The sequence below is a fragment of the Herpailurus yagouaroundi genome, unplaced genomic scaffold (genome assembly GCF_014898765.1).
Source record: "Herpailurus yagouaroundi ecotype Mexico unplaced genomic scaffold, PumYag 77, whole genome shotgun sequence".
Taxonomy (NCBI): Eukaryota; Metazoa; Chordata; class Mammalia; order Carnivora; family Felidae; genus Herpailurus; species Herpailurus yagouaroundi.
In genome coordinates this window covers 38,153,402-38,172,089 of record NW_024412388.1, presented here as the reverse complement: position 1 = coordinate 38,172,089, position 18,688 = coordinate 38,153,402, and the positions used below count along the sequence as shown (strand labels likewise).

The 18,688-nt window shown below is 52.2% G+C and overlaps 1 protein-coding gene and 1 long non-coding RNA gene across 5 annotated transcripts in view; one reads left to right on the top strand and one right to left on the bottom strand.

Annotated features, from left to right (window-relative positions):
- Window positions 1–2,736, bottom strand: part of LOC121027082 (uncharacterized) — a 6,367-nt gene extending 3,631 nt beyond the window's left edge. Inside the window, exon 1 of one of the 2 annotated variants that reach the window (XR_005788547.1) lies at window positions 2,633–2,736. This is a non-coding gene — a long non-coding RNA (uncharacterized LOC121027082). The remainder of the gene's footprint in view (window positions 1–2,632) is intronic. The other variant, XR_005788546.1, reaches the window with a different exon arrangement.
- Window positions 7–18,688, top strand: part of TRABD2B (TraB domain containing 2B) — a 222,459-nt gene continuing 203,777 nt past the window's right edge. For 2 of the 3 annotated variants that reach the window (XR_005788543.1, XM_040470163.1), the window contains exons 1-2: window positions 10–544; window positions 2,579–3,139. Coding sequence is in view for 2 of the 3 variants with exons in the window: in XM_040470163.1 (XP_040326097.1) it covers window positions 443–544; window positions 2,579–3,139 (663 nt within the window). In the remaining variant the exon portion in view is untranslated. Of the gene's footprint in view, window positions 545–2,578; window positions 3,140–18,688 lie in introns of all 3 variants that reach the window. The other variant, XM_040470164.1, reaches the window with a different exon arrangement.

Here is an 18,688-nt window from a genome sequence, read left to right as displayed (position 1 = left end):
TTGTCCCACCGCGCGCCCCCTGGAGCGCCGCGCACCCCTGGGACCCTTGCGCGCCCGGCTGCCCGCGTAACTCGGGACCCCGCGCGCCCTGGGAGCCCGGTACCGCCCCGGGACCCCGCGCGCCCCTGGACCGCGACGCAGCTCCGGGACGTCGGCGCGCCCCAGGACCCGCGCGCTCTCAGAACCCCGGGCTGCGCCAACGGGGCTGCGCGCCTGGGGAGGGGCCCGCCCCAGAGGGTCCCCCTCTTCCAGCAGACGGAGCCCCGCCCCAGAGGGACCCCCGGGTCCGGCAGGGACACCCCGCCCCGCCCCAGAGGGCTCCCAGCATCCCGCCGCTGGAGCCCCGCGCCCCAGAGGAACCTCCGTGCCCAGCTGGGGGCTCTCCGCCCCGCTGAGAGGGCGCCGCCCGGGAGGGTCCCCGCTCCCCGCGGGCCCCGGCAGGATGCACGCCGCCCTGGCGGGGCCGCTGCTCGCCGCCCTCCTCGCCACCGCCCGCGCCCGCCCGCAGCCCCCGGACGGAGGACAGTGCCGGCCGCCCGGATCGGTGAGCGAGCGCCTGCCCGGCCACTCTCCCGGCCGTCCGGCCACTCCAGCCCGTGGGGACGAGGGTTCGGGGGTCCTGCCTTCCGCACCCAGCTCAGCCCACCCGCTCCACCTCCGCCCGCCGGGCGCTGCCTCGGCGCCCTTCCCTGCCTCCTGCCGCCCGGGCTCCAGCTCCGTGCCGGCAGCCGAGATGGGGCGCTCCCTCTCCAGCTCCCTCTCCGCACGCTGACGCTCTCGGGCTCTCCTCGACTTTCGGTCCTGCTTGGACGTTTCCTCCCTGTGCCCCTTTGACTCGCTTCTTTCTTACTTTATCCGTTGTTTACCCTTCTGGTTGCTCTCTGCCCACTCCTGACCGTGTTTCTCCCATTCCTTGCTCTACTCTGCTCTGACTTACATCGGACCTTTGCGCTCTCCCATTCCCACTCTGTCCCCCTTACAGACAGGCTTTCCTCTCCCCTGTCCTCCCACTCTGACCTAAAGCAAGCTTTCTCTCTGGTGCTGGTTCCCACCTCTGTCTCCCTCTCCAGCCCAGGCCCCCCGGCACCCAATCCTCCAACTGCCCCCATTTCACAAAAAGGGGGAAGATTCCAGAGGAGAGGAAAAGGAAGTGCCGGGACAAGCTGGCCTAATATCTCCTTGGGGGTTGAATAATTACTGGTTCTCCTAATTTTCCTTCCCAACTACAGAATCCCTTGATTTCTCTCAGCATCCCTCCCTCAAAGTGTAAATTAATGCATGGAAAATAACCCTTAATTGGAGGCCAGTGACTAGGAAAAGGTTGTATAGGGTCCTCACTCACTGCCCAGTTAGCAGGGAGTTAGTTGACCTTGGGCAAGGTGCACCTCTGCTGTCCTGACTTGTGTGGGAACGGGGAGGTCAGAGCTAGTCTAGCTCCAGTGTGCTGGGATCCACGATTTTTGGTTGTTCGTAAAAAAAAAAAAAAAAGGTACTATTCCCCCACTCACCCCATCACACACTTTTCATTTGTGCCAGAAGCAGGCAGAAAAGTTTTGAGTTGACCTCAAGTTTTCAGGTGGTCAGTGGGCAGTCCAGGGGCTTTTCTGGATGCGAAATGACTGCCTGAGAGAAATGATAGTCCCTTTCTCATGCCCCTTAACCCCTGGTCCTCAACTAGATCTGGAGAAAGGATCCTCCTCTTTGCCCCTGTGCACACTCCTGATCAGAGCTTCTGTCTGAGAAGATGCCCGAGAGTAGGGGGGGTGGGGGGGGTGGAGGCCAGGTACAGCATTTTAGGGGAGGAGCCTGAAGCACATTTCTTGGGATGAATTCTAGGGAATCTTCCCCTCCCAAATCAGGGCCTTGTGACTTTACTTAGGCTGCAGCTTGTGAAGCGCTTTCTCATCTGCAGTGGAGCAGAGTAGCCGACACCCCAGACCTGCCCTCCAACAAGAAAACCGTATCCACCCCAATGAATGGGAAGTAGCTGTTTAAATAGGTGTGCTATTTTTAATAGGTGTTCTGCTTTCAAAGTGCTCTTGGCATGTATCTTCTAATGGTTGGGTTTAAAAGTTATATGACTTCCTCCCTTCTTGCCAGAGCAGGACTCTTGGTCCCCCTTTCCCCACCCTCCACATGAAACACCACCGGTGAAGGTTTGGCTTGGCTGAGCATGAATATTCTCAGGTGCTGTGGCAGTCCTTGGCACTCAAGGGGGAAAGCCAATCATAACGAGAGGGCTTCCTTCGTTGTCTCCTTCCTCTGTGCCTGGTGCTGCTCTTAGGGCTCACTCACATATACTGTGTCTCTTCATCCTCCCTGGGGTAGCTGCTCTCACCCCCAGTTCACAGATGGTGAAACCGAGTCTTGGGAAGTGGAACAGCGTGCTTAAGATGATCCGCTGAGACAGGTTTCGAATCTGGGTCTCTCAGCTTCCACAGCCCTTGCTCTTTCCCATGGCCCCATGTAGGCCTCTGCCTTCCACCCCACCTCCACCTGCTTCTGTCTATGCAACCCCTGGTTTACTCCCCTGCCATTAGCCTCACTGCCTGCCTTGTCCTCCCCCCCTCCCCTGCAGCAGAGGGAGCTGAACTCTTTCCTGTGGACTATTCGGCGTGACCCCCCCGCTTACCTGTTCGGCACCATCCACGTCCCCTACACCCGCGTCTGGGACTTCATCCCCGACAACTCGAAGGCAGCCTTCCAGGCCAGCGCTCGTGTCTACTTCGAACTGGACCTGACGGACCCCTACACCATCTCAGCCCTGGCCAGCTGCCAGCTGCTGCCGCACGGGGAGAACCTGCAGGACGTGCTGCCTCGGGAGCTCTACTGGCGTCTGAAGCGCCACCTGGACTACGTGAAGCTGATGATGCCCTCGTGGATGACACCAGCACAGCGGGGCAAGGGGCTGTACGCAGACTACCTGTTCAACGCCATCGCGGGCAACTGGGAGCGCAAGAGGCCCGTGTGGGTGATGCTCATGGTGAACTCGCTCACGGAGACTGACGTGCGCTCCCGAGGTGTGCCCGTCCTGGACCTCTACCTGGCCCAGCAGGCCGAGAAGATGAGGAAGAGCACCGGGGCCGTGGAGCAGGTAGAGGAGCAGTGCCACCCGCTTAATGGGCTCAACTTCTCCCAGGTAGGCACTTGGCTTTCCCCGGCCCCCGGAAGCGGCCAGCCCCTTTGTCCTCTTCTCCGATTGCCTTCCTCCTGCTGTATCCGGAGCCCTGGCCTTCTTCCAATGGGAGAGGCTCTTTCGGGCTGCGAGGCAGCTCTCTGGCTGCTTTCGGGGTGGGTTGAGGGCAAACTGGTGTGTGCTAGAGTTAGGGATGAGCGTTTGGGTGTTTGCTTCTCTCTCAGTGGTGCTACCTGTTGGGGATATACACTCCCCACTTGCTGTGCTTGCCTGAGCAGAAAGAATTTTCCCGGGAACATCAGAGTGAGGAAAAGAAAAAGAGTGAGTTGTGGGTTTGCATCCAGCTTTCCCGAGGCCCTGGGGTCTCCAGAACAGGAGGCTGTCCTGAAGCTGTTGTGTGAGCACCACCCCGCCAGGCAGCAGCGTGCATGTGCAGAGTAAGAGTCATGGTTCCTGCGGCTTTGCAGGCAGGGGAGGTGCAGTGGACCTGGTGTCTGTGTGACTCTGGCTTGTTGCTGTTGAAGGTTAAACACTACTGAATTACCCAGGCCTTTGCCTTGCTCTAGGCGGCCCTCGGACCTCCTCCCTAGGCCTGGAGGAAGTCAACAAGGATAGTTTTGGGGTTAATAATTTCAGAGAAATGTGTTCACTTAAAGGTTGACCGTTCTGATTTCTGAACCTCAAGAATGGGGGCAGGGAGAAGGGAAGAGCTTAGGAGGTTTAAAGTCTCTGGCTGCCAGAGACCTGATCCAGCAAAATGTCATGAAAAGCCCCATCTCCATGGGCAGAGGTCACTTGCAACTCACTGGCCCCAAACTCAACTCTGAGACCCTGGGAACAATGAGTTCACATCTGTGCCTTGAGAACAGGCTGTCAATCCTGAGATCCGGGATCTGAGTCAGGGCCGGTGGCTCCTGCAAGGAGGCCCCAAAACAAGGCATGGGCCAATGCCCTGGGTGAGGTGTGGCCCCCAAGATGTGTTCCTCCATTAAGGAGACAGCCTCATAAATTGGCCAGGCTAGAAACTCCACCACTGGGACCAGACCTGCTCGCTGCTCCCGAGATGTTGCAGACTCTTCACCAGGGAAACAGCGGCAGAAACTGATCCCCCTTTGGAGATCTTCTGGCCTTTGTTTTTCCAGGGGAAATGCAATATTGTCCCCGGGGAGGTAAGAAGCCAGATTGATTTGCCGGCCAAATGAAAGGCGGGTTTGTCGGTTCCCCTGCTGGCTCTCCCATAATTGTGGAGTCCTTACCCAGAGGGCCCCGGTGGCAGGAATATTGGGGCAGTTAGTCACGCCCCGCAGGGTTCTGACTACGCCTGACTCCTTCTCTACGGGGGAAAATCCTGTGCATTCTCTGGCCCGGGCGCTGAATCCTCTGAACATACCGGCTCTCTCCCTCTGAAGTGACTTTTCCCTTGCCAGCCTCGGCAGCTGATATTATCTGTATCGGGCTCCCTAGCGCTCACCGCCCATCTCATTTTAGAGGCAGGTTTGTGGGAGGCCTCTCTGTTCAGAGACCTCACGTCTGGCCTGGATATCTTTTTTAGGCCGGGGAGGTGGGGCAGCCAGCATCACTGTCCGCACCCTCTTTGTACCCGACCACAGAGGAAGCCGAGGAGAGCTGGAGCGAGCACACAAACCCTCTGGTTAAACAGCCCCGGGCTTTAATCTGTCTCTCTTAAAACAACAAAACTATCTTTCTTCGGCGTCTGGAAACACTGCTGCTCAACCAAATGACGGCTTTTGGTAGGTTGAAAACATTTGCTGGGAAGTGTGTGAAGTTATGTTTTAGGAAAAGTTCCTGAGAGCCATTTATCGGCCAGCAAGGAGCCCGCTGACAGTCTCCAAAGCCCATGTTTGAAGATCAAACGGACTCAAATCTCTGGTTTCAAAAATGCACGCACCCCATCACCAGCCTGGGCCCGCTCTTAAAATTGTTCTTGGGTCCAGCTCCTCAAGAGGGCTGCAGGAAGCAAGTCCAGAACAAAAGAGAACAGGACTCCTCTTGGTTCCCTAATCAGTACACCCTTCACCACCTGCCAGAACGTCCAACCTCGCCAATTTGTCCTGATATCATTTTGGAGCGAGGCGATGAAATCTCTCCTCCATCCCTGTGGGCAGCTGCGGGCTAACTGGGAAAGGAGGGATTCCAGAGCCTGGGTGGATGGGGGTGTTACGGGTCCTCAACCCCAAAGTCAGAAATGAACAGCCTTCCCAGTAAAATCGTATGTGCGCGTGCACAGTTTGATATGAACATCTGTGATGCATTATTGTACCGAAGTATCTGTTAAGTGCATCAGATTTTTATTTTTTCTTTCCTCTCAGCATTACTGTTATTGCAAAATATTTGGTGGTGGGGGGGGGGGGGAACAACGAGAGAGGAAGGCGGGAAAAAGAAACCTTAAAAGAGAGAGCCTTTTTGGGAAGCGCTGGGATTTTAGTTTTAATTTTAGTGTTTCTCAAATGTTTGTATTTTCTTCTAGGCAGAAATACCACATTTTTCCTTGCTAAGTGAAGAAAGAAAGCGTACATTTTCAGACTCCATGGGTGGGAGGAGCCAATGAAAAAGTCTCTGGTCTCTGATCTCCGTATAAACAGAGAGTGTGGGACCCAGCATCAACATGGGCTTGCGGCGTGGCCTTGGGCAAGTCCGTTTCCCTCTCCAGGCCTTGTTTCTCCTGTCTGTGAAATGAGATGCCGGGATTAGGTCATTATTCAAGCCCCTTCCAGTCCTGACATTTCAAGGGACAGTTATAATCAATTCCACGTGCCAGGCACCCTGCCCGTAGGAGGCATGCTTTTCCATTTTGTTGGGTGCTCTCCCAGGTGAGCATTCAGAAGGGCTGGATGACCTGCCCAAGGTCATGTGGCTCATAAGGAACAGCCACTCTACCTGGCCCCTAAATGAAGTGTTCATGTTGACTAGGTATTTCATGTCCTGCAATTCTTCCTTCAGTCCTTTCTGCTGTTTCTTTCTCTCCATTAGGACCTGAGGGCTTAAAATGTTACTTCTTGAAGAATTTATAATTACTGAGAAGGTATTTCCTTTGGCTGTGGGGCTTGTGAGAGGATGGTAAAGGCCCTGATGTGTTACAGATGGCTCACATAGTGGCTGAGAGCAGACTTCTAGGTTTCAGTCCCTGCTCTGAATCTAAAGCCAGTGACTTGTGTATAACTTTGTGTTCCCATCTATAAAATGGGGCAGTAGTGACCAGCCTTTCACAATTGAGCTGGTTTTGTGAGGATATGAGAAGACACTCCTTGTGGGAGGTTGCAGAGAGTATAAAATGACTACCTCGATGTAGGTTCTGTGCTTGGAAAACTGTTCAGGCTGGCTCCAGGACAGGGGGAGAGGAAGGTTGCATGGGAAGCCTCATCTCTGCTCTGTTGGCACCTTTTCCCATCAGCCGTGTCCGCTGTCCATCCCTTGTAGAACAACGCAAAGCTGGAGTGAGATGGTGGCGGCCCCTGTCCTCAGGGGCCTGGGGATGCCTGAGCCTTGAGCCCAGATCTTGTGACAATCTTGGGACCTGCAGATTTCAATCGGCTCTGTTGGCTGCCTCCCGGGACTGGCACTGGCTGCCACCAACAGCTGACCTGATTAGGAGACGCCCTTCTCCCTCTAGGGGGCATCAGTCCTCCCCCACCCAGACTGGTGGAGTCACTGGCTGAGAATACCTTGAAGTCCTGTACTTCCCGAGGAATAATATAGCAAGGACCCTGCCATTCTGTACTTCGCCGCGTTTTAACAAACATGCCAATGTTAGCCACTCAATGTGTGTAAAGCTTGAGCACTTGGGCACAGCCGCTGAGGGCATCCAAAATGTTTGTAAAATACCGCAGCCCCCTCAGTGGGGAGTTAGAAACCACAAAACCATCACTGAGCTCTGTCTCCACACAGGGCACTGCATAAAACCTCACAACGACCTCGCCTTTAATCCTCACAGAGATGCGACAAGTCATATCATCATATCTGTTACAGACAATAAAAAAGTTGTCGCGTGACTGTGATTACACAGCTAGGCCAGTGGAACCAGGATTCCAACTCAGGTGTGTCTGATGCTAAAGCCCCAGCTTTTCAGACATCTTAAAGATGAATTCATTTTTGTTCTTAATAGTGAGATGACATTATCTGGTGACGTGCGTGTGCGCGCGCGTGTGTTGGAGTTGGAGGAGATCATCTTTTTTTGCTAAAAAAATGAAATGAAATAAAATATGATAGAGATCATTGAAAAGTGCTGAAATTGATTTGACTTGTAAGTTGGATCTGAAGGTGATTCTAAAATAGGAGTTGCCAAAGACATTCTGGGTACCAGTTGCTTCCTTGGAATGATGGGCCCCTAACATTGGCTAAGCCAGCACAGTTAAATAAAGAAACATCTCCTTTTAGTCACAGTGCCTGTATATATATCCTGAGGGGCCAGCACATATTATTAGGTGCTCAATAAATATTCGGGGAATGAATGAATGAATGGAGACTGTATAACTGGAGAAACCACCATATGACCATCCCTGTTTCCCTTCTGCCATCCAGCACTGTGGAATGAATGAATGAATGAATGAATGAATGAATGGAGACTGTGCAAGCCACAGTGAAGAACCTCCTCCTTGAACTTTAATAGCTCTAATAGCTTTAATAGTGCATTCCTACAGGGACACAAAATGTCGACATCAAGTGGGTAGGTAGTTCACAAGCAGACCCTAGCCCTGACCCCCATTCCTACCTTACCTGTGACTTTGGGCTAGTTCTTACCTTCTCTGGGCGTCGATTGCTCCCTCTGTCCCTCGAGTGTTAGCTGGATGATTTCCAGGGTCGACCCAGTTCTAACTTCTGTGGTGCTCATCTATGACCCCCGTATCTTAAAGGCCCTGGGCCACCCTGAGATTTTGAGCCTGGGAAGGGCTGACAGTCTGGTCTTCAGCAGGCCGCTGCTGATACCTAATTCTCTGGAAGCCTGTTGGTTCCAGCGGGTGATCCTACTGCCTCCCACTGCCAATCTGCGGAGCAGAGAGCGCAGCCTGCCGTGGCACAGCCCCTGGACACCTGCCCGGTCTTGGAGCCTCTCCTTCATTAGGGTTCCTCTCCCTCTCTCGCTTCCTCATTCAGCCAGAATGCCCTACTGTGTCGGGCCAGTGCAGTGCTGGGGGCAGACCTGGGAATGGCCTAGTTTTTACCTGCAGAGGGTTGGCTGCCCCGCCAGGGAGAGTGGCTATTATTAGTCCTGTTTTGCAGCCATAGCAACCCAGGCATGGCTCTCGTGCATCAGTCCCTCCTGTGACCTGATTCTCCACCCTCAGACTCTGTCTTTCCTTTCTCTTCCTGTCGTATGCCTCCATCTTTCAGCACCCGGCTCTCATTTCCCATCCTCCGGAAATGGCCATTCTCAAGCCCTGCCACCCTCCCTGGGCCTCCATGGCAGCCACAGCAGCACCCACTGTGGCCCCTGGAGCCATAGCACTGGTCCCTGCTCATGGCCTCCCGTCAGATCTACGTGCCCTCCCCAGAGTGAAGGGAACAGACACCTCCCTTGGCCTCTGGACCACGCTGAGCCTTCTTCTCCCCAGAAGTTTACTCCAGAGAGTGCGAACCCCTCAGTCAATATCGGATCAGGGCAAGTTGGCCTTGTCTGCACCATGTAGCTCCAGATCCTAGACTGAGAAACAAGGTTCTCCTGGCCCCGCCTCCACCCCGTGCTTCTGTAGGCTGCCGTGCCCTCTGTGTCTCCCACAGGAGCCCTGTGGTTGGGAGCTGTTCAGCAAATGTCTGTCGCATGGTATGGGAGACCCTCTGGGGAACCCCAGCATTGACCCCTAGGCATGTGTATTCTCAGATTCTTTGTGTGCACCGAGAGCTGTTTGCAAAGAACCCCTGCTGGCTCCACAGTCTCTATTCCCTCTCTCTGACCTGGTTAACTCAGACTTTAATATTGAATATATTTTTCCAACATATGGGGGGAGGAAAACAAACTCAGAAGCAGACACACAGGATGGCTTAGGTATGGCCATCAAAGGAGAAGGAGGCCATAAAGCCAGAGGTGACCACGATGTCATGAAATATTCTAGTCTCAGAATCAGAAGCTCACAGCATGAAGTCTTCCACACTTCCACACTCTTCGAATCATAAGCCAGGACTCAGAGGCTCAGGGAATCTAAGAATGGTGAAATCTTAGAACATTAGGCTCAGATGCATTTTTCGACTCGAAGAATCTTCACATCATGAAATTCTAGCCTCTTAGCTTTGAAGAATTTTCAGCTCATAGACACAGACTTTTAAAATCTTGGAGTTGGAAGGAACCAGTCCTCAAGAATTCCAAAAAGCCCCATCGGCAAACACGTTGATCTCCTTCCGACGACCCACCCGCCAGCCCATCTGAGGCCAAAGGGAGAGAGCCCGAGCAGGGAAGCACTTTGTGACGGAGATAAAAATGGGAGTGTGCCTTTGTTAATAGTTCCCATTTGCACATCTCTCAAAGCTAGGAAGAGGTCGCCTGGTAATGCAGCTTTCCTCGGGAGGAAACTGAAGAATGTGAGGAGCGCTGCGGCTGGCAGGCCAGGCCGCCGCCCTTCTTCCCTCCTGAGTTTGCCTCTAAGTACTATCCACTTCACTCCTTTTATCCCCCATCGCTGGCTCTCTGTCCGCCTATTTAATCCACAGACAGCTGGTGGCCCAGCCTTCGGTTGTGCTAAGCGGCTGCCAAGCCGTCTCGCCGAGCAGCTCCTCCAGGATCCTTTTAAATCTGCGCAATATATCCGCTGGAACACAGAACTGTTGCCCCAAGCTTGGAAACGCTGTTGCTTTGCTGAGTCCCCTCCCTCTCCAGGAATTTCCTTCCTTTCTCTTCTATTTCTGAATCCTAGGAGATTTCCAAGGCTCAGCTCAAAGCTGTGCCTCCTCCAGGAAGTCTTCCCAGAATGCTCCTAAATCTAATCTGCTTGGGAAGACTTGGTCCCTGCTTTCCCTGATGGCCCAGCCACATATGTTCTTTCCCTCTGTGGAATTTAAAAAAAAAAATTTTTTTTACATTTTATTTATTTTTGAGAGAGAGAGAGAGAGAGAGCGAGAGAGAGAGAGCACGCACACAAGTGAAGGAGGGACAGAGAGAGGGAGACACAGAATCCGAAGCAGGCTCCAGGCTCCGAGCTGTCAGCACAGAGCCTGATGCGGGGCTCCAACCCACGAACCATGAGATGATGACCTGAGCCTAAGTCAGTTGCTTAACCGACTGAGCCACCCAGGCACCCCAGTGGAATTGTTTTTATGACATTTTATGATATTCTTTCGGTGCTTCTGTATTTTACTTAATATTATAAATATGACTGAGACATTCTTTTCTTTTCTTTCCCAATAGAGCCCGATTCAAAATCTAGCTCCAGATATGTTCACAGTTGATTACAAACTTAGGTGGAATGTGCTCCAGTTTTAAAGTTGGGGCTTTGTGATGTGTTCTGTGGCTGGGGTATTGGCAGCTCTGGATGCTAAAAAGGGGCCACATCTTGGCCTCTGTATGCACAGAAAGCCCTCAGACATCCTGCCTGTCGCAGCAGATGAGCGCACTGTTGCTGGCCCATTTGGTTAGGACGCTGTGACATCCATGAGCCCTGTTGGATTTCTCTCTCCATCCTGGAACACTTTGTTGTCTTCTCTTTCTCATCTGTTATTTGCAAACAAAGGCCTCCTTTTTCCCTCTTCTTTACCACCCAGAGCACTCGTGAATCTCTGCAGGCTCACTCACCACCCTCCTGCTTTATTTTCATTTCAACGTGTTTAATTTTACCCCCGACTTGCTACTTTGGTTTTGGGCCCCAATGATGCTGACCTGTTCTAGTTCTTCCTCCTTCCCTCCCGCAGGCACAGTCCTTGGTCGTGCCTCCATACATTTCCTTGTGCCAGTCCCTACCTGAGAGCCCTTCCCAGTTTTTATTGTTTGACTAACTCACACTCCTCTGAAGTGGTAAGAATTCCTGAGGGCAGTCATTTTAAAAGTCTGGACTCTTCAGATGCCGCTGTATAGCCAGACTTTTATCCTTGGTCACCAGGTTGGACTGTACCCTATGGGCAGATGCGACCTGATCATAACTCAGCCGTTTGAATTTGGGTGCAGTGATGGACCTAAATCCAAAGCTTTCAGCATTGCGGGTCTTAATTAATTAATTAATTTATTTATTTATTTATTTATTATTGAGGTATGATTGACGTCACATTCAGGTATACGACGTACTGATTCAATATTTGTATATATTGCAAAATAACATTGTGTTTTAAAAGGATTGGTGGATGTCTTAGTCTGCTGACTGCTGTAATAACAAACTACCATAGACAGAGCGGCTCATACAACCGAAATTTACTTTCTGACAGTTCTGGAGGCTAGAAGTCTGAGATTAGGGTGAGAAAGGTGAAAAGAGAGAGTGAGTGAGAGAGAGAGAGAGAGATGAATTGAGTTGAAAGGTGGGGAAGAGAGAGCTTTCCATGTCTCTTCATAAGGGCACTAATCCTGTCACGAGGACCCCACCTTCACGGCCTCTTCTAAACCTAATTATCTCATAAAATCTCCGTCTCCAAATACCATCATTGTGAGAGTTAGGGCTTCAGCATATGAATTGGGGATGAGGGGGACACATTCAGTCTCTAACAGTGGGTGAGTTGCACCTGTGCTGCCCTGAGTGCCTGACTATCCCTGAAAAGAGCCAGGTCACCAGACCAGGCCTGTGCAAGTCAGAGCCCTGGGCCATCCCCAGCGACAGCCTGGGACCTTAGAACGTGTGCAGTGTCTGCGGTGGAGGCACCTGTGATAGAGTCTGTGTTCCCCCCTCACTAGGCGAGGTTGTTTCCTGGTGGGGGGAGAGGGGGTCTGCCAGCTTTCAGATCAGTACCTGACCACCACCTCTCTCCCCTGCAGGCAGTGCAAATATCCCTCTGCCCTGTGTGCTGAAACCTTGACACCCTTTATTCTCCGGGTTCACTCTTTTCTTGCCATTGGGTCGGAAGGGCAAGGGGAAGCCTTAAAATTTACTTTTCATTTGCTCTTAAGTTTTGAGCCTGTGCTTTTTATGTGTAAAGCTTTCTCCCCACCTCCCTCATTCAGAGGAACATCCTGGTCTGATTCTGCCTTTAGAAACAAGAATTAGTCTTTATGTATATGGCACGGACTGGGCTCAGGAACCCCCACCACTGCAAAGCTTCCAGGCATTGGCCCAGGACAGCTCAGGGCTCCTGCAGGGTCCAGGATCACTGCACTTCTAGAGAGTGTCAGTAACCTTGGACTAGTTACACGACCTTTCTGTGCCTCAGTCTCCTCATCGGTCAACTTCATCCAGCTGCTGTGAGGATTTATGGATTGGCGTAAAGCACTGTAGTGCCATACCAGACACAAAACCTGTTCTTTGTAAACACTAGCTCATGCTTATTACTGGATTTTTAAATTAACATCATTATACAATTTTTCAAGAAATGCTTTGTAGTTCCCACTTTGTGCCAGACATGGGGGTATGTGCTGGAGATCGAAATGTGAGCAAGAATGATGATGCTGTCCCCACCCTCCCCCCCACACCGGCTGCTTGCTTTCTGAGTGGGGAGGAGGTGTAGGGGGAGGAGGTTCAGGGAGGCCAGGGCAGGTAAGGCGGTGTGGGGAACACAGAAGACTGCACACTTCTCAGTCCTGGGCAGACCTGGGAAGGCTTTCTGGAGGAGCCTAGATCTGAAGGAGTAAAAAGTCAGCAGGCGGGCATTTGGGGTGCTAGGCTCTGGAGACGGGCGGGGCCTACACGGGGCGGGGCGGGGGGGGGCAGGCGCTGGCTGTGTGTCTGGGGCTGTCTGCAGTGCAGCATGGCCCTTCTGCGTGGGCTGTGGTCACACGAGGCCGAGTGAAACAGCCTGCCTGAGGTATGCCCACCTCGGCCGCACCCCGGCGCCCCTCGGGGCCAGGACCCAGCCCGCTTTGCCCGGTCCCGCGGCCACCTCTCGGGACGATTCCGGGAGCCCAAGTGCAAGTTTCCTAAAAGCGCGGACGTGCGGGAAGGGCGGAGGAGGGTGGGTCCGGGCGCCACCACGCCCGCCCCTTGGCCTGCAGGGCCACCGCAGCGGGTGGCACCGGCACCTCCGGGCGAGCCGCGCCCGCCCCCTGCCCGGGAAGCCGCAGGGCAAAGATAAAAGGCGAGGCCTTTTTTGTTTCCGCTGCTTCTGTTTAAGGGACTTACCTGCTTCCTCCCTATTAAGGTTATTTAAAGCTTCCTGGCCAGTTTTATCTCCTAGGGACTTAACGCGCCTGGTAGGCCGTTGGTAATTCAAACCTCCGTCCCAGTTTAAAGCCCTTTTTGAAAAGGAAGATGCGGCAGAGAAAGCCTTTTGGAAATCTCTCTGGCTCAGCCTTTTAGCCTTAGCACACAGGGTTTCCATTTCTTGAACTGCTCAGCCTTGAGGTTGAGACAAGACAAGAGCGTCATTGGCAGTGGTAATTCAACCATTTGCGCCGCGCTTTGCAATTTCCAGTCTTTTACCTGCATTACCGCCCTTCCTCCCCTCCCCCACGAGGACACCTACTAGGGGCCTACTTAAGTTTCCTGTCCCTGCCTCCGATTTTGGACTTCCAGTGCTCCCCTCCCCCTCCATCTCCAGCTGGGTGGCTGTAAACATCCATTGGCTTAGGAGACATTTTCCAGCAGGAGACACTCTACTGGGGCTGAGAAAGCTTGAAGAGCTGTGCATTGGTCACAGGAAGGGTTAACTGAGACACTTCAGGACCTCAGTGCTAATGATGCTTGGTCACTGTGCTTGACCTCGACTGAGATGTTTCGTTGACCCAGCGAGACATAGCTCCCAGGTTTAGGCGTGCTGGTTGTCTTGCAGGTGATTTTATATTATTCTGATTCCATCAGTAGAGTTTTGGCCGGACGGTGGGTGAGAAAGGAGTGCAGGATTTTTGATGGAGACGATGCAGATTAAACAGGATCAGGACCCTGGAGATGGGAGTGGAAAAAGCCATGCAGGGGAAGGAGACCCTTAAGCGAAAGTGCCAGGATGGGAACATGCAGAGGGTATGCAAAGAAAAGTGTTTCTTTTTTTTTTTTTTTTTCAACGTTTATTTATTTTTGGGACAGAGAGAGACAGAGCATGAATGGGGGAGGGGCAGAGAGAGGGAGACACAGAATCGGAAACAGGCTCCAGGCTCTGAGCCATCAGCCCAGAGCCTGACGCGGGGCTCGAACTCACGGACCGCGAGATCGTGACCTGGCTGAAGTCGGACGCTTAACCGACTGCGCCACCCAGGCGCCCCCAAAGAAAAGTGTTTCTACTCCTCCCTCCACTGACTTTTTCCTTCCTTTTCCTAATCAAGATCCCAAGAGAGCCATTGTTATTTAGTGCCTATTATGTGCTGGGCCTCTGGTTTATCACAGTAAACTCCTAAAACAATCCTGAAAGGCAAGTATTGTTTTCTCCATTATTTTCTCCAATTTTGAGGAAATTGAAGCTAAGTACTTTGTGCAAAATGGTGGAGCCAGGATTTCTACTTAGATCTTCTGATAGACGAGCAGAGAGACTGGACTGGAGTTGGAATTCCCACTCCATTACTTTGGCTAGATGACTGGGGTGTGTTTTCACATCTGAAAAAATGGAGTTCACGGTATTCCCCGCCCACCCAACATGTTGTAAAGACTAAATGAGGTAATGCATATAAACCACCTAGCTGAGCGCCTGGCACTCAGTAGGAGGTGGTGAATGTTAGCTGGGGCAGTTGAGGTCGTGGTCATTTTAATTATTGTGATTGGCTCATTTTCACACTGTTTGTGTCTTGAGGTGAAACCCATTCCGTAGAGAAGATGGTTCTTGATCCCTCAGTCTCTCAGGCACCGAGCAGGGATGGGTATGCTTGGTTGACCTGATTGAAACCATGTGACCCGACCACCCAGAGCGTGATCATTTCTTTGCTGACCATCTGGTGATGTGTAATGTCTGACTGTACTCTTCCTGGGTCGGCTTCCCTGTGATCTCTCACTGTTCCCTGGAGTGCGGACACATCAGAAGGAGGCATATAAACGTTTGGGCTGGAGACCTAGGCTCCAAGCCCAGCTCTGGCACTGGTTAGATCCATGACCTGGGGAGATTCCCCACCTAAGGGTCCTTTCCCTCCATTGTGAATGGAGTGAATGTTACTAGCAGCAACTCCAGAGTCCTGGGGAGAATCACGAGATAGAGCCTGGGAAGGACTTTATTAGCCCCTAAGTGCTCTATGTTCCTAGTAGTACTCAGGGTGCAGGTGTTTTTCCTCTTTTCTTTCTCCCAGAGAGAAATATGGGTTTGTCCTGCCATCCAACAAGGGAGAGTGCCTACGGTGTAAGGCAAAGAAGCAATTACCATTAATTTATATGGAAAAGTTTGTGAGCATTCCCAAACCCAGAATATAATCTCTCAAGCTTTTCTGGTACCTTAGGACGCATCTTGCTAATGGGTGCACGAAATAAATCGACATACAGCACCTGTGCTCACAGACACAGTTTGAAGCTAAGGTGGCTTGAGTGCTTGCTGCCTCTCTAATGGCTCACTGCAAAACAAACACTGCATGCTATTTTCACTGGACGCCCCTTTTCATAAAGAAATCCTCTTCGGATTTCTTTCGGTTGGCGAAAACAGGTACTAATGTAGGTCTTTTGTAAAAGCAAATTGGCGTAAAGCGAATTTTCAAAAAGCGGGGGATACCTGTACCCTGTAAGTACTTAACGAATTGATTTTTTTTTATTATGAAATTTATTGTCAAATTGGTTTCCATACAACACCCAGTGCTCATCCCAACAGGTGCCCTCCTCAGTACCCATCACCCACCCACCCCTCCCTCCCACCCCCCATCAACCCTCAGTTTGTTTTCAGTTTTTAGGAGTCTCTTATGTTTTGGCTCCCTCCCTAACCATTTTTTTTTTTTCCCCCCCCCCCATGGTCTTCTGTTAAGTTTCTCAGGATCCACATAGGAGTGAAAACATATGGAATCTGTCCTTCTCTGTATGACTTATTTCACTTAGCATAACACTCTCCAGTTCCATCCACGTTGCTACAAAAGGCCATATTTCATTCTTTCTCATTGCCACGTAGTATTCCATTGTGTATATAAACCACAATTTCTTTGTCCATTCGTCAGCTGATGGACATTTAGGCTCTTTAGTTATTATGAAACTGTTCATCCTTTCATCCATTCCTTCGTTTGTTTGACAAGCACTGCTGGGAACGACACTGTGCCAGGCTCAGGTGCAGGCTCTGGGGTTCAGAGATGAATGTGGGGCTGGTGGGGAAGGGAAGGGTGAGGAGACATGAGGAGAGAGGTGCCTCACTGCCGAATGCCAGGAATGGGTCTGAGGCCTTGACAGGCACTGCCTCATCCATCCCCCATGACCATCTGTCAGGTTGTACTGTGTTCCAGCCCCATTTTGCAGGTGAGGAAACAGACACAGACAGCTTAATTCATTTACCTGTGGCAACACAGCCGGTGGATGGAAGATCAGATCTAGAATTCAAACCCAGGAAATCTGTCTTCAGAGCCTGTGCTCTCAACCCCTCTGCATCTAATGAAAAGGAACTGGTGTGTGATAGTGGGGGGGTGGGGGGAGGGTCTTTTTCTGAGACTAGAGGTATAAAATTTTGGTGGGGGGGCAGGGACTTAAGATTTCTGCTCTGGGAAGAGAGGGTGAGCTGGTCAGTCCATTGGCCAGGACCTAGGGGGAGGAGAGAGGCCGTGCTGAGGACTGAGAGCAGAAGCTGACATTGGCAGGTGAGGGGATGGCAGGGCAGGCTGAGGGCCCAACAGAAGAGGAAGCTGTATGTTTGTAACGTCACCCATGTCTGGGACACTTCTCTGTGGGGCTCCCTAGTGTGGATGGGGGAGCAGGAAATGTGAGAGGGCCACCCCAGCCTCCAGTCCTGTGGGGTCCCCATTCAGTGTGCAACAGTAGCTAGACAGAATGTCAGCACCTACTTGTGTGTCGTTGAGCACTGACGCTGCGCCTCCAACCCCATGGTGGCAGGCCTTTGCAGGGGCTCGGGTACTCTGGAGGCTCTACAGATGCTACCAGGGTGGAGAGGACTGCATCCTTGCTGTCCAGGAACTGTCTTTGCTGGTGAAGATGCTCCATGTGTAGATGCTAGACAGACCCCCTCCTTATCAGACCTGGCTTGGCTTTAGTGTCACGTCACCTGAGCTCAGTATTGAAGGACAAATGGGCATCCCGGGTTCAGGAGGAGCAGCATGTATGGGGTGGGGGCGTGATGGAGACGCTGATCCCAACTGAGGGACTGTCCTCACTCACATGTGGAAAATGTTTACGGGAGGTATGGGAGACTAGGGAATTGGCCATAGAGGCTCACGGGCCACCTCATGGAGGCCTCACAAACCAGTTGAGAAGTTTGGGCTTGATCCAGGTGTGCTGGGGGGCCATTGTCCCCCAGTCCCATACTTTGCAATTCATTCATTCATTGGACTGGAGGGTCTCACCCAAGTCTGCCTGGGAATTCTCAGGTCCCTTGGCTTGAGGAAGGAGCTGCCATATGAGGTTCTTTTGTCTCATCAGATCCAGGATGTTCTCACTGCTGGGCCCGAGGAGGACTCTCAGCTTCTGGAATAGGAACTTAGAGATGTTTTCTCTTAGAACTAGATCCTGAAAGTAGTCTGGCAGCTGAATGAGACCAGCGGTAGCTATATATTACAGGGTCTTTTGTGGGGGGAGCCTGAGACCCTGACCACCATTTCTAAAGTACGTAGTGTAGGACAACATGTCCCTGCATTTCATGTGACCCTTTTAATGGCTGACCTGGGGGAGTCCACCTGTTCCCCTGGGGTGGGGTGAGGCGAGTGGTTCCTGAATGCTCCCCAAGCAGAAGTGGGGGGTGGAGGGATCTGTGGTCTATACACAGCCCTTAGATAGTGAGAGCACTGGGTTGGGAGTCCAGCAGCATGAGCTCAGGCAGCTCCCTCCCCTCACAGACAGCCCTTAGAGGGTGTGAGAGTGCTTGGTAAACCATAAACCGCACCCCCGCCGCGGTAAAGTCAAAGCCACTTTCTAAACCAGCTCTGACCTCACTGGGAAAGGGCATTTTTAATTTTATTGTCTTTTATATATTTATATGTCTGTCTCCTCCAGAGACTGAAGTTCTTTGAGGGCAGGAGCCTCATCATTAGATGAGGTTTGCCTAGGGCCTGGCTCCAAGTATGCACTCAGGGATCTGTGTGTAGCTGTAAAATTACTGGCTGTATCTACACATCATCGCCTGAGTATCCGGGTGGAAAGCAGAAAGTCCCTAACCGCACCCCACATTGTTCCCAGATTTCCAGATGTTTGGTTCCAGGAGGTTAAACATCTAGGCAGTGGCCTGCATTTCCCACTGTGGCACCCAGGCATTTGGCTCTGAGCAGCCGTGACTCCTGAGCGCCTTCTCGCCCTCGTGTTACAACCATCTCCTGGTGGGGCTGTGGTTTCCCACTGGCCCTTCATTCCCACAGGGGCCTAAGTGCTTCCACTGGGCCACCCTGTGGGTGGGAGCTGATTTTCCTGGGATTGGAGGGATCTTCCC